The 13,814-nt window shown below is 51.5% G+C and overlaps 4 protein-coding genes across 4 annotated transcripts; all 4 read left to right on the top strand.

Annotated features, from left to right (window-relative positions):
- Nucleotides 1-118: 118 nt before the first annotated feature.
- B0T23DRAFT_360584 (uncharacterized protein) lies at nt 119-1,461 on the top strand. Its single transcript, XM_062836260.1, has 3 exons — nt 119-916; nt 987-1,079; nt 1,138-1,461. The coding sequence occupies exons 1-3, from the start codon at nt 400-402 to the stop codon at nt 1,347-1,349; spliced, it is 822 nt and encodes a 273-aa protein (XP_062692028.1). The 5' UTR covers nt 119-399; the 3' UTR covers nt 1,350-1,461.
- A 911-nt stretch (nt 1,462-2,372) lies between these two features.
- B0T23DRAFT_171403 (uncharacterized protein) lies at nt 2,373-6,680 on the top strand. The gene is made up of 3 exons (XM_062832914.1): nt 2,373-2,423; nt 2,751-3,087; nt 3,405-6,680. Exons 1-3 carry the CDS (start codon nt 2,413-2,415, stop codon nt 6,612-6,614), a joined length of 3,558 nt encoding a protein of 1,185 aa, XP_062692027.1. The 5' UTR covers nt 2,373-2,412; the 3' UTR covers nt 6,615-6,680.
- Nucleotides 6,681-7,129: 449 nt separating this feature from the next.
- B0T23DRAFT_171308 (putative cytochrome-c oxidase assembly protein) lies at nt 7,130-8,389 on the top strand. Its single transcript, XM_062832913.1, has 3 exons — nt 7,130-7,660; nt 7,766-8,219; nt 8,319-8,389. The coding sequence occupies exons 1-3, from the start codon at nt 7,220-7,222 to the stop codon at nt 8,369-8,371; spliced, it is 948 nt and encodes a 315-aa protein (XP_062692026.1). The 5' UTR covers nt 7,130-7,219; the 3' UTR covers nt 8,372-8,389.
- A 759-nt stretch (nt 8,390-9,148) lies between these two features.
- On the top strand, nt 9,149-13,814 carry B0T23DRAFT_443958 (RAVE protein 1 C terminal-domain-containing protein; the record flags this gene model as incomplete). Its single annotated transcript, XM_062840883.1, has 5 exons — nt 9,149-9,229; nt 9,299-9,487; nt 9,567-12,344; nt 12,418-12,915; nt 12,998-13,814. The coding sequence occupies 5 exons, from the start codon at nt 9,149-9,151 to the stop codon at nt 13,439-13,441; spliced, it is 3,990 nt and encodes a 1,329-aa protein (XP_062692025.1). The 3' UTR covers nt 13,442-13,814.

The following is a 13,814-nucleotide window of genomic DNA, read 5'->3' as shown; positions in this document are numbered from 1 at the left end:
GCTCCATTATGATACTACTACTAGGCATTTGTTGCCCTTCGTGGTGGTAGGCTCTCTACCTACTGAAGTGCCGTAGAGATGTCCCAGAGCGTGTCACTCGCAGCGCCAATCAAAACCCCTGCACGGTCCCTTCAGAGCCGCGCCCGCCATTTCGTCACAGCTACATACTTCGTTGTACCTCTAAGAGCTCCCCCCCAAGCCCAAAACTCCACCCAAACGTCGCTTTTGTGCTTCCCCGACCGCGACCTCTACCATACAACCTACGTCAAGCACCCGGCGCACATCACCACTTTTCTTCCATCTTGTCGCGGTCGCACTCATTGTCGTCTTGATTCTCTCGAGTATGCAGAGCCGGTAAACAACCAAATTCGACAACTCGATAATCGGCCCAACTCCAACATGCAACTCGTCACCATCACCCTCGCCTTCCTGGGCTCGGCCTCGACCGCCCTAGCAGCGCTCGCTCAACACCTCCCGCAGACCTCAATAACCATTTCCCTCCCATCCGCCCCTCCTGGTGATGTCAGTGGCAAGCTTTTCGTCTTCCCTCCCTCAACGCATGGCACGCTCTCGACCTTTGGACAGACCAAGTCAGCCCCCCTCAGCGTTGCCAACACGCTTGTTTTCAGGAACGTCACGCAGGGCTCGTACTTGCTGGACATCCACTGCGCGACGCACGCGTTTGCTCCGCTGCGGGTGGACGTGGCGCCCACCCTGGACGGCGTGCTCGAGGAAGGGGACGGACACGGCAACGTCAAGCTGGAGGTGAAGGCGTGGCAGACGTATCGGGGTAACGATTGGGATAACAAGGGGGAGGAGGCGCCGAGGCAGACGCTGAAAAACGGGAGGGATGGAGGTGTGGTGTTTGGGGCGAAGGTGTTGGGAGAAAAGGGGTATTTCATGGAGAGGAGTAAATGTGAGTGTTGCAACGGGGGAGCCGTACTTCATGATGGTGATTGACATACTAACCGCATTGAACTCTATAGTCTCCATTCTTTCGATCCTCCGCAACCCCATGATTCTTCTCGGTTTGGTCAGCATGGTCATCTTCCTTGGCATGCCGAAGCTGGTTGAGAACAGTACGTGTGCTTCTTTTTTCCCGCCTCCCCAAGTAATTGCTGCTAACAGTACCCTCAGTGGACCCCGAAATGCGCGCTGAATGGGAGGAGAATCAGAAGAAGAACCCCATGAACGCTCTCATGGGTGGCGGTGGCGCTCCGGCGGCACCGAACTTTGATATGGCTGCTTTCCTTGCCGGTACCAGCGCCAAGAAGGAGGAGTCATCTGGTGATGCAGCGGCGAGCACTGGTGGCGGCGCCCAGCAAGGGGGCAAGAAGAGGAGAGGTTGAAACTACAATATTCACGGGAGTCAAATCTGCATTGTTTGTATACCAAACTGCCATTATGGCTTAAAAATGCTTTATAAATTTTAGATATCAAAATACATACAGATTTTATATATTATTAGAGACGAACTTGCTCACTAACCACAAGTAATAATAAAAAGAAAAACTACAATTGCTACCTACCTTCAATGCAATCTACCCTAGATTGTTCCACGTTCGTCTCTACTAGCGGGGTAGTTTTTTTAGCCCTTTACCTGACTCTGATATCGAAGGCCATCTTCTCAATCCTTCCAATCGAGCTTTACGAACCGCCGTAGATTGTCCTAGACAAGGCCCGTCCACCCGCGCGGAAGGGGGTGCACGAATTGACCCGCGCTGCATGTCGTCTCCAGGCCGTCGATACTATCGCTTGTGAACCCGTGACTTCGCGTCTCCAGGCTCCATAACGGGACATCAAGGTTCGCACACACAGTCGTCTGCCTTGTCATCTTGAATGTCAGCACGCCTTTGAGAACTTCAGTCTTCTTGGTGTCTTTTTCATTCTCCATGGATTAAATTGGATACTTGATCGCGATCGCAGTTGTGATTGCTTAACTTGGCGGGCTGTTGGACATGTTACTACTGCATCAGACGAGAATCGTTTGCTTTAACCTTCTGTTCCGCAGGTCAAGATTGCAAATTGCTAGATAGAACAATACTCAAGGTATAAGATTTGTTCATGGGAGGCTGTACTTTAGAAAGCAAGATGTGATGTTTGAGCTCAGCGTCAAGATATAGAGTTTTAGTATACGCAATCATGTGAATACTTTATGAATATATAATAAGCTAAACTATACTATATATAACTAATATTAGCTAGAATTAGATTTTACTATTTTAGTACTCATGATTTATTAACATCAATAAAGATATGACTGCTACTTAAAGTATATTTAGCAGTGCGCTTACGTAATGTTATACAAGGTTGCATATCTCGCTAGTCAATTACTCTAGCACAGACCTTAATTAACATACAACTTGATTCTTCTCTCCAAAGCATATACTCTGACCAGCAAAACATTTGAAAATGAACTCCAGGTACGTAGATTTCTAGGGACTATTCTAACGCGTTTCCCTTCTTCTTTTTTTTTTTCTTTGTATTTATTTTTCTCATCAACTATACGATTCTTTCGGACGAATCTTGCTGCTCTACCAAGTTTAAATCACATTGTTTCTTCTTCAGCGGCTGTTGACGCGCGTTGCGCGTTACGTGCCCGCCTACCCTTTGATCGCCTCATCTCCTTGTTCTTCCTATCGATCCCTCGTGACACGGACGATCACCACCACCTCACCCTCTTCTACTAGCGTGCCAAATCCGATCACCTCTCGTGGATTAGCATTAACAGAGACACCTACTACCCCTAGGCCTGGCGATCCCGCGCGTGGCCCCCTCACGAAAGGCTCCTCGATTGCGCCAGGCAACACCCAAAGCCATGGCTCTCTTGTTGAAGCAGAGCAGAGGCACCAGCCGGACAATCTCGAACATCCGCCTTTCAAACGACAGCGAACCGAGACCGTTCCAGTCATAGCCCCCACTATCAACAACCAGATCCAGCAGAATGGCAACTCTCAGACTGTTCCTCATTGGGGAAGGCAGGACGTCTTTATCCAATGCCTCGCAAATCAAGTGTTCCCGCACGTCGACCGGGAGCTAGCAAATTTGCCCAGAGACAAATACGACGTACAAAAGATAGGAACAAAGGTAAGCATGCTACGGCTTTCGTTAGTTGTTCCCATTTGCTCCCCTTACGACTCTTAAATTCTCTCGGTTACCTTTCCATGCCTTACCCATAGTTCTCCTCCTCCAGGTCGTCGAGATCGTGACTGGTGCCGACTTTACAGCCGCTTATAAGCTTGGGAATGGGCGTGTAAGCGATGTGTTCGAACGACTCCTGGCTGCCCGTATCCCGGTGGAGACTCGCGCATTGCTCATGCTTCCCGTGCGTATTAACAACGTTTATTGATGTGTTCAGTTGCTTTCTCTTGGAAGGTACCGTATCCGTAGCTAACGGCTACCAGGAATATCGGTTCAAATCGTACACGCCGGTGCCCGTCCCCAAGGTTCCATCTGTCCTGGCACCTCCCCAGGCTCCTTCCGGCTATGCCTCAGCCCCGCTGCCGCCTCCGCCTCCGCGTCCGGGCTCGGCTATAGCTCCTACATTCCCCGCGGCTGATGAACGTCGCTATTCTAACTCTCCGATACCTCTTCCAGCAGTACCTGGGCGTCAGGAAGCACACGAAGGTGTAAACCCTCCTTCGGGGCTGCGATACCCTCATGCTCCGGTTTCCAGTCATGCGACGACAGGAATTCACCGACCGACCATACTGCCGCCTCCGCCCTCGACACAGGTTATTACCATTAAGGACGATGACGAGGAAAAACAAGGCAAGGGAACACCATCAGCGGCCACAACAGTGCCTCAACCAAATTCAACCGCTAGACCGCCGATGGTTCTGGACCCACCGTCGGCATCTGTCGCCCAGCCCTCTGTTAGCAACCTACCTGTCGATCTACCCGAAAACTTCGTGCCGGAACCGAGGAGGCGAGGCCGAGTATCTCGATGGCGTAAACGCGTCGAAGAAGAGCAGAGGCCGCAAAATCGTGGCATAGTTACAACGTCGGCACAGAATTATCGAAGTCGAGCGCATGCTTTGGTCTGGCGGGGACACGAGGACAGTGTTGATTCTCGAGGTTTATCATCGCGGCTGTTCAGTGAGGCTAAACGACCATATCTGTCAGCGGAGCAGAGGGCCAACATTTCAGCTGGTGTGCAAGGCTTTGTACGGTTTGACGATTCCGTGCTCCCTCGACCTACAATCTTCCATGTCGACTTTACCGCCGATGAAATCAAGGCTCTGCGGAACCTTTGTCGAAGAGTCCTTGGCCTGTCATCTGGGAGTCGGAAGCAAGATCTTGCTAAAGATCTCCGAAAGCAGCTCAAGAAGCATCGCGGAGACATTGTCAAGGTCTTAGATGCCATCCGGTCGGAAAGTGAACTTTCGCGTCGAAACAGGACAGACGTTGAACGATTCCTCCATGACCTAGTTAATCACAAGGTAGCAGGGGATCCCTCGATTCTTGCCTTGAAGAGGGATAAGTACGACTTGCACGGTGAGCTTGCTCGTTCGAGCCAGATTAATTCACTCCTCTTTGCTAGGGAAACCTCTGGTAACCGCGGCACGGCTTTGCGGGCTCCCTTGAACTTCCCGAATGAGTTCGTCAAGTGTCGCGAGGATGAGTTGGAGCTGCGGAGAGAATGGACGGATTGTGCCGGAGATATTGCGACCATTGCCTGGGTCTCGAACGACGGTTTCATTTGTGGGACAACAGAGCATTCGGATGCTCATAATCAGCAGTACAACAAGCCTGGTAACCTCGTTCTCGGATCGTGCAGCCAAGGCACTTTGCGGGCATATTCTGATCATCGAATTGTCCGTCCGGTTGTCGAAAAGGGCGAGAACTCGACCGATGCTATGAGACAGAGTCAAGATCCGTGGCTGTACTCATCTGTTGTTTCCTCGGACTATGACGATGTCCACGGTCGGGCATTTACTTCTGGGTTTGACCGGAAAGTCAAAGTCTGGAAGGTAGACCCGTCCGGCTCCTCCATGGTTTTGTTGGGCGAGTGGTCTCACGGGGGTAATGTCAACTTTGTGGCTGCCTCAAAGTATGAGTCGACAACGGCCATGGTTGCAACGGCAGCAGATGTTCCTACGGACGCTGTGCGCATATACAATATCCACAGCAACGACTCGATTTCGACCAGCCCGTATCGGTCTTTTTCTTGCTCCCGGGTGGAAGACGCAGAGGGTAACACTGTTTCAACCGAGAGATGGGCCTACTTTCCTGCCACTATGCAATGGGGTCGCTCGCCAACCGTTCGGCATCTGCTTTTGGTGGGCTACTCACCTCGCAGCAGGACAGGGGATGACCTTGATATTCCTCCCGACCGTAGGGAAACGGGGGAGCTCTGCCTTTGGGATGGTCTTACAGGGGAAAGGTGGCGGATAACATCCGCTACAACCCAGAATGTTTTTGAGGTTCTATGGCATCCCAGTCAAGCCTGCTTCATAGCGGCCACTTCACCACTGGGTCTGGACCTGGACTATAACACCCGTACCCAAATCAGGGTCTTTACCCCATCCCCCGTTTCTGAACATGGCGAAAAGTCATTCAGCCCTATTCAAACACTAGATTGCTGGGCGCTCGATATTAATGAGCTTACTGTCATGCCCATCAGCTTCGGTTCCTGCTACATCACGGCGGGATGCACAGACGGAAATACATACGTTTGGGACACCGCTCAAGGTGACAAGCCGATCCATACTTTACGTCATGGAGAACCTATTGAGGAGTTTAGAGGTGATCGTGAACACGAGGATGTAGGCGTCAAATTTACCGCGTGGGGAAGAACTCTTGACCGATTTTATACCGGTTCATCCGATGGCGTGGTAAAGGTCTGGAATGTGCGATCCCGCGACCCACTGGTCCGCGACCTCTTGGAGGTTCCTGCACCCATTTCCTGCGGCATGTTCTCACCCGACAAGTCCAGGCTGGTCATTGGCGATGCTAGTGGACGAGTCTTCGTCTTGTCACTCAACGAACAAGATGAGGGAGACCACAACGACCGCACCTTATTTATGCATATGAAAATCCCGGGGCAAAAATCGCCAAAGAGGATTCGGCGTCCGCAATCTATCATTCCACACCCGGAACCAGAGGCACCCACTCATGATGCTCAAGGTCGGCTGTTGTATTCGGAATCCGGTATCTCAAGAGGACGATCTTATTTGGCCAAGCTGCAGCTTCAACAACTGCCAGACCGTACTCTCGGCGTCGTCCAAGGCCCGAATTATGTCGAGACCGGCTTATATCGGCGCGAAGCGCATTTAGACGAGGATCCTCGCTTGCCGCTCAAAGCTAGCTTCAATGGATTGCAGCAAGAAACCAGACGGCAGTTTAGCGAAGGGGTGAGACGGTATCTTTCACCGTTGAGATCTATTACGAAAGAGAGTTTCCTAGAAGCGAAGGAAACCCATTCCACAAACCTGCCACTGGACTTTAGCGTTGATCTCTTGGAAGAGGAGACTAAGCAGGCTCTCGAAGCTGAAGGCGTAGACTGGCAGCTGAACGAAGGAACATTGGATCTTGTTTATGAGGATGATGAGAACGACAATGACGACCTTGTATCCAGCGGTGCTGATGGGAGCGACGTTGATGAATTCTAATTATTCAAGAGTTCTATGTAATTAGCGATCCAAAGAGTATAGTACATTATTCTAGCTTAACGAAACTATTCTAAATTTGTATTGTAAATACAATGAAAAGTTCCTACAAAACACCGTCAAACTACATTTTATTAAGTAATAAGTTGTTTTAATACCTAATAATTATAGTAAGCATACTATTAACATAAATACCCCAATTACCTTGATATCAATAAGAGAGCCTTGTTGAAAGATTTTAGTTACCTATATTTGTTATCCGCTGTTTCTCACTGTAAATTTCGATAGGTTCCAACTCCCGGCGATGTCGATGACTTGTGTCATGCTTACAACTACGGCGGTCCATAGTGTCCACTGCGCACCCGCTGCGCTCTGAAACAAACATGTGCCCTGGGTGTCCCTCAATTGTGATCGGGACGTCCCACATTTGTGCCGGTCATATTTAGGCGGTGAGAATTCCAGAGCTCCGACGCTTTCGCAGCACAGAGAGGGCAACCATGTCCCCGGTCCCACCTACACACACGGCCCGGCAGTACCTGGACATCCCGCCTTCCGGAGTAAACAGAAGACTGTGAACTCGAGCAGTCGGTCTCGTCAACCCTCTCACCATGAGCTCGATGCCACGCTTCGTCGGCCGAAGAGCCGTCGCTGTTCAGTCCTTCTCCCAATCGGCTTCATGGGCCTGCTTTTCGTGTCGCCAAGAATTCCAAAACCAATGGCGCCGCCAACTCTCGTTCGATACTAAGGCGCCATCGGCGGCGTCTTCTGACCCCCGGAGGAAGATGACGACAGCAGCACAGCAACAAGCATCAGGTGCAAAGAAGCAACAGAGCGGCAGGGCATGGAGGTGGTTCTCGACCGAGGGCGCAAGCAGACGCCAGCAACAGCAACAGACAAGGAGCCAAAGTTCCCGAACAGGCGTGTCGCCGGAGATGGAGAGAGTGAGAGCCGAGTACAAGAAGAGGAATCAATCGACCATGTACTATGTCATCAGTGTTATTCTTGGTACCGTGGCGCTTTCGTATGGCTCCGTGCCTATGTATAAGATGGTATGGGTTCCTTGGTTGGATCCTCTTGTGCCCTAGCTGCCTGCTTACCATGTCGCTTCACTCAACTGCCTGTCCATCTCTAACATTGCTGGCGACAAAATACAGATCTGCCAAACCACCGGCTGGGGCGGCCAACCCGTCCGCGCCCACGGCGCCGGCGGTTCCGATTCCGACGTCGACCTCGCCGCCAAGCTCGAGCCGGTCCGAGACGCCAAGCGCATGCGCGTGACCTTCAGCGCCTCGGTGTCGGACGTGCTCCCCTGGAAGTTTGTGCCGCAGCAGCGCGAGGTGCGGATTCTCCCGGGTGAGACCGCGCTGGCTTTTTACACGGCTACCAACATGAGCGACAAGGACATCATCGGCGTGGCGACGTACAGTGTCACGCCCGGACAGGTGGCTCCCTACTTTAGCAAGATCCAGTGCTTCTGCTTTGAGGAGCAGAGGCTGAACGCCGGCGAGACGGTGGATATGCCCGTATTCTTTTATCTGGATCCGGATTACCTGAATGATTTGAATATGAAGGGGATCGAGACAGTTACGCTGTCATATACGTTTTTCAGTAAGTTTTTCCCTGTGTTCCCGCGAGTTTGGAGCGTGGAGTTTTGGACGGTAGAAACAATGAAGGGAACGAAAGCTGACGATGGATCCTTTTTAACAGAGGCAAAGTACGATGATAACGGCGTGCTCAAGGGCGTACCGGGCGCTCCTTAGAGGAGATGAGTAATCCTATAATATTGCATTTCCTGCTCAAATGTAAGATAGATGTAGCATTCGCGTACAAGGCATTGTTTGGTGAAGGTGTAAAGTGGTGTTGCCGTTCTTCGGGACCTGACGGAAGTAAACAAATACCCCTGAATGGACTTTTGGGTCCACTGCTTGCAGCTCTGCGCTTGGACCTGCGTCAGCATACATGGCTAGGTATTCACAACCAATGCCGACGCATTCAGAAGAAGCTGCTTCCCTTCTGAATAGGGATCGCTTGGTTCAGGTCATACCTACCTAGAGGTAGGCTTTGGCCTCGAATCGAAAAGCGACACATTGTTTTTTTATTTTCTAGACTTTCGCTACCTAGAGGTACTAGTGTACGGCCTTTCGACCCGACCTTCCTTCCCTCTGGAGGTACCTATCTTCCATTAGCACACGTCATAGGGAACCGGGCGTGGGCAACCACAGCAAAGGGACTCGCAGTGGAGGCGCTCGGCAACCCCCCCTCCCAAGACCCCGACCCCCCCATCTAGCAACTACCTTAGAGGAGGTACCTAAAGTAGCTCCAGAGAACAACACGCATCACATCCACGACATCGATCGCATCCGACTCCATCGACACCACCAATTGCATCGCAAACACGCCATTTGTCTTCAACGTCTTTAGATCTCGTCGTCTCCTCCCTGATACGGGTCAACCCAAGGCCGCGCACATCGACTGCCCGTCGCAATGTTAGCTAGCAGTACCTCTAGCAGCATCCCGCGCCGCTAAGGTAGTTTAGTATGAAAGCTGTCCTGCCCGGAAAGCCAGAATCCCGGCTTCAAGCTCTGGCGACGGGCTACTGGGATTCTCGTCGCATAACCGTGAGATATATCCTTTTGGCTCTTTTGTATACGAAGGCGGTCTTGCTAACTCATAGTCGCCTAAACCAGGCATATATCACCGGCAGCGCCATTGCCATCCTTGGAGAGCCACCGACCATCCTACAGACTATTTACGATGACAACGAGGACCCTTTAGAGGCTATCGCCCTGGACGAGGCATCGGGCAAAATAGCTGTCTGCACATACAACACAGTGCGCATATACAAACCGTTCGGCCAGGAGGACGACGCACTTAGGGTATGTTGTGCGCCTTCGACTTACACTTCTTGTTGCCGACATCAAGATGCACTAACGCTGCTTACTCGTCGCATCACAGTGGGCGTTGCAATGTTCCTTCAATGTCGAGCGAGATCCGTGTGCGGTGGAGGATAGGACGCCCATCTCCCTCTCCTGGGGCGCATCCGAAGAACTGGTAGTTGCACACTCTCATCTCGAGTTATACCAAGCAACGTCATCATCTACACCACCATGTCTGTGGCGCAAATGCCTGGCCAACCCCGTTCGGATTGCTAGCGTGTCCTATGATTCCGCATATATCGCTACCGTGGGCCAGCACGACCGCTTGGTGAAAGTCTGGCGACGACTCAGCTACGGATCCGACGATGTGCGCTTCGATTTTCTCTACCTACCACATCCTCAAGCCGTGACCAACATGCAGTGGCGCCGGCCTCGCCACCTTGATCAGACTATTGACAATGTGCTCTACACGTTTTGCACTGATAACAAACTCCGGCTCTGGGCAGGCTCGGACGGCCATGGTCAGCAACATCTTCAGCTGTGTGCTACGGTAGACCTGGCGGTGTCGATACAGGATCAGGTATTAAAAGACCCAGCCGTACCTCCCCTCCGTTGGGCTTTCATACTACATGGGAGAGATCTGTCTGCGGCGACAGAAACGGCCGTTCAGGAAGCTCGACCAGATCAGGACACGACAGCCCTTGAGCATGTCATTACAGTAGCTAATCGCAGCCCCGAGGTTGTTGTTGTGTTGGACGGTCGAGGCCACATGTCAGCTTGGGGTCTCGAGAACGTTGGATCGAGGTCACAAAAGTGCAACATCTTTAACGTCGCTCATGTCACATCGCCAGAACTCGACTTTCTGAAGGGTGTCACAACAAATGTGCCTCATGTCGAGGCCTACAGTTACTGCAATGCTGGAATCCACCTGCACGTCTTGCTACACTTCTTTGACGGCACGGTAGAGGTCTACCGAACCAACATCGCCACACTGTTTGATCCAACTCCGCAGACTAGGCGATTGAGCTTCAGGTGCCTGTGGACCGGTCACTCTGCTCCCGTAAAGAAGATTGTCCGGAACTATAGCGGCCGTGCTATTGTGTCGCGGACAGACTCAGGCCAAAGCATCGTCTGGAGACATGAGCTCAACGAAAAGAGAACTGGCCTTTCTCAGCAGGCAGCCATCGACCTGGATAGCCATGTCCATCGAATGTTACTCATCCGTAAAGGCCGCTTTGTCCTGTACCTTCGACAGAAAACAATCTCCCTTTGGGATTGTCGCAAAACGAATCCTGTGTTGCTATCAGAAGTAGACTACGATGTTCCCGGCAAGCCACTTTGTCTGCTCATTCTTCCAAGGCAGCATATAGAAGATTATACGACCGCCCATGTGGCCACCATAACATCGGAGAAGCAAGGCATTGTCTGGGAAGTCAAGCTGCCTTTTTACAAACCACAAGAAAACGTCCCAGCCGTTAACGGCATTGGGTATCACCAAGAGGGTACGGTCCGGGAATTCACCAAATTTGAACTCAAGGATGCTGGTGATTTGGCATATGTTCTTCCTGTGGATCCCGCCGGCTCTTCGCCTGTGGTGTCTGGGTTCCTGGACGTCTTCGCTGTCGACGTTGCCATCTCCTACACGCACTCTGGAAGAGTCGAATTCTGGACAGCCCGGGTAGATCAAGAAAAAAAACACGTCGAGTGGCTTTCCACGAACTCCATGGAGACAGGACTGTCTAATCCAATATTGGTCAGCGGCAACAGCCTGAAAAAGGCAGCCCTCGTCGACTCGACTCGATCCGAACTCACAATCTGGGGTGTTCGGGGCGGCCGCCTTGAGTACTCTCAGGATTTTGAGAACCATAACACTATCCGTGACCTTGACTGGACTTCAACCCCCGATGGCCAGTCCATTCTAGCCGTCGGATTCCCCCATCGGGTATTGCTACTTTCACAGATGCGGTTTGACTACCTCAACAAGGGACCCGCCTGGGCACCAATCAGAGAAATCAGCACCCGCATTCTCACACCCCATCCTATCGGCGACTCGACCTGGCTGGGCGATGGGCATCTTGTCATTGGTGCTGGAAACCAGTTCTTTGTGTACGACAGGCACTTTGATGTATCAAGTTCGCTCATCACAAGCTTGAGGCTACCGCATCTTAAAGGTGGAAAGTGGGATCTGTTCGAGGTAGTGCAGCGGTTGAACGGCCCGTTACCAGTGTTCCACCCACAGTTCCTGAGTCAGTGTATTCTTTCTGGAAAGATCGCTTTGGTCCATCGGGTGTTGCTGGCGCTTCACAAGACGCTCAAGTTCTGGGTGGAAGGCGAGACAATTGACGATTATTTGGGCCTGCCTCTTGAGGATTTTTGGTTCGGCGAGTATACGGACAATCACACTGGACACTCTTCAAGGAAACAGAAGAACGATGCTGGGGACTACTTTTCCGGTGACCGGAGTATGTCATTCGACGACGGGGACGAAGAGGTTTTCAGCGAAGAGGTGGCGATGAAAATTGGCGAGAAACTGACGGAGATTGGCCTGCAGCAGCTCTCGCGTCGTGAACAAATTCAACTCGTAGATATCGTGGAATGCGTGGGACTAGTTGAGAAACAGAGGAGGTCGCTTGATGAGAACGGCGCCAGATTTATGCTTTTTTATCGACAACATGCGCTACGGAAGAGGAGGACAAACGAGAATCACATGTCGTGGAGGGAGATTGCATGGGCATATCACTCGGGTAGCCAGGATATTCTGCTGGACTTTGTGTCAAGACAACATCATGGTCCAATGCTATGGGAGGATGCCAGGGAAGCCGGTATCTTTATGTGGTTGACTGACCCTGCTGCTGTGGTAAGCTTATACACTCCAAAAAGTCTACCGTCTGGCGTTGTGCAATGCTAACATGCCATTTACTCACTACTAGAAAACCCAGTTTGAAATCATTGCTCGTAATGAGTACAGCAAGAGCGACATGAAGAATCCGGTAGACTGCAGTTTGTTCTATCTGGCACTTAGGAAGAAAACGGTTCTCCAAGGCTTGTGGCGAATGGCTTCTTGGAACCGCGAGCAAGGCGCAACGCAGCGGTTCCTGGCCAACAACTTTGACGATCCCAAGTGGCGGACGGCGGCCTTGAAGAACGCGTATGCGCTCATGAGCAAGAGGCGGTTTGCGTATGCTGCTGCGTTCTTCTTGCTGGCCGACCACTTGCAGGATGCGGTCAATGTCTGCTTGAATCAGCTTAAGGACCTACAATTGGCCATCGCGATCACAAGGGTATATGAAGGTGACCATGGACCAGTCCTGCGCAAGCTGCTCGAGGAGGAAGTGCTGCCCATTGCGGCGAAAGATGGCAACAGATGGCTGGCCAGTTGGGCGTTTTGGATGCTGCATAGGAGGGATATGGCGGTGAGGGCGTTGATAGTGGGTTTCATTTCTTTTTCTTTTCCCCCCCAAAAGCCTATGAGAGATGTACTGTTGCTAACTATGTTCACTCGACAAATAGACACCTGTATACACGCTCCTGGAAACGCCCGGTTCTTCTGGCCTCCAGTCGAAGTCATTCCTAACAGAGGATCCAGCACTGGTGATCCTCTATGCTCAGTTAAGACAGAAAACACTACAAACCCTTCGCGGGGCCTCCAAAGTCACACCAAAGGTTGAGTGGGAATTTGTGCTGCACAATGCTCGACTGTATAGCCGCATGGGATGTGACCTACTCGGTCTTGATCTCGGTATGTCTAACATTAACGGCTCCGATCGTGATTTGTGTCCTGAAGAACAAGGGCTAACGTCAAAAAGTCCGAAATTGGGAATTCCTCAAACCAGCACCCGTCGCTTCGACCAAACTTGGTGGCGAGATCAACCCCCTTACGATGCTCAAGCGCAGAAGTTCTTTGGTGGTGGCGGATATGCCAGTCCCTCCGCATGTCTCGTCACCGATGGTTGAAAAAGCGATATCGTTACAGGTGCCGGCGGAAATGAAGTCGGGACACGGAACACCCACGACGCCTCATAAGCCCAAGCCGCCGCCGACGGTGTTTGAGGAGCCTGATGCGAACTCGCTGTTGGATAGCTTTGGGTTTTAAAGTGAATACCGTAATGAACGGGGCCCATGTGTATATTCAGGTTGTTGGAGCATACGTTCGTTGTACCTGGGAATGGTAGCTATTTCAGGGCCGGTGTCATGAAAACAAAGTATATGAATTCAACACCAACAGAGAACCCTAACCCTGTGCGGGTATAATATCCCATTATCAATGCTACCCGAAAGATAAAAAGAGTCAACATCCATCTAGGCCAATGTAAGCATCATGAAGTGC

This window comes from Neurospora hispaniola (genome assembly GCF_033458365.1).
Source record: "Neurospora hispaniola strain FGSC 10403 chromosome Unknown B0T23scaffold_5, whole genome shotgun sequence".
NCBI lineage: Eukaryota > Fungi > Ascomycota > Sordariomycetes > Sordariales > Sordariaceae > Neurospora > Neurospora hispaniola.
Note: the sequence above shows the minus strand (reverse complement) of the source record. Positions and strands in the feature narration are given on the sequence as shown.

Bases quoted from the DNA above. Each gene is read 5' to 3' on its own strand.
- B0T23DRAFT_360584 (XM_062836260.1), top strand. From the start codon at position 400: ATGCAACTCGTCACCATCACCCTCGCCTTCCTGGGCTCGGCCTCGACC. The intron at 917-986 runs GTGAGTGTTGCA...TGAACTCTATAG, and splicing joins TTTCATGGAGAGGAGTAAAT to TCTCCATTCTTTCGATCCTC. The intron at 1,080-1,137 runs GTACGTGTGCTT...CAGTACCCTCAG, and splicing joins GCCGAAGCTGGTTGAGAACA to TGGACCCCGAAATGCGCGCT.
- B0T23DRAFT_171403 (XM_062832914.1), top strand. The intron at 3,088-3,404 runs GTAAGCATGCTA...AACGGCTACCAG, and splicing joins TACAAAAGATAGGAACAAAG to GAATATCGGTTCAAATCGTA.
- B0T23DRAFT_171308 (XM_062832913.1), top strand. From the start codon at position 7,220: ATGAGCTCGATGCCACGCTTCGTCGGCCGAAGAGCCGTCGCTGTTCAG. The intron at 7,661-7,765 runs GTATGGGTTCCT...GACAAAATACAG, and splicing joins CCGTGCCTATGTATAAGATG to ATCTGCCAAACCACCGGCTG. The intron at 8,220-8,318 runs GTAAGTTTTTCC...CCTTTTTAACAG, and splicing joins GCTGTCATATACGTTTTTCA to AGGCAAAGTACGATGATAAC.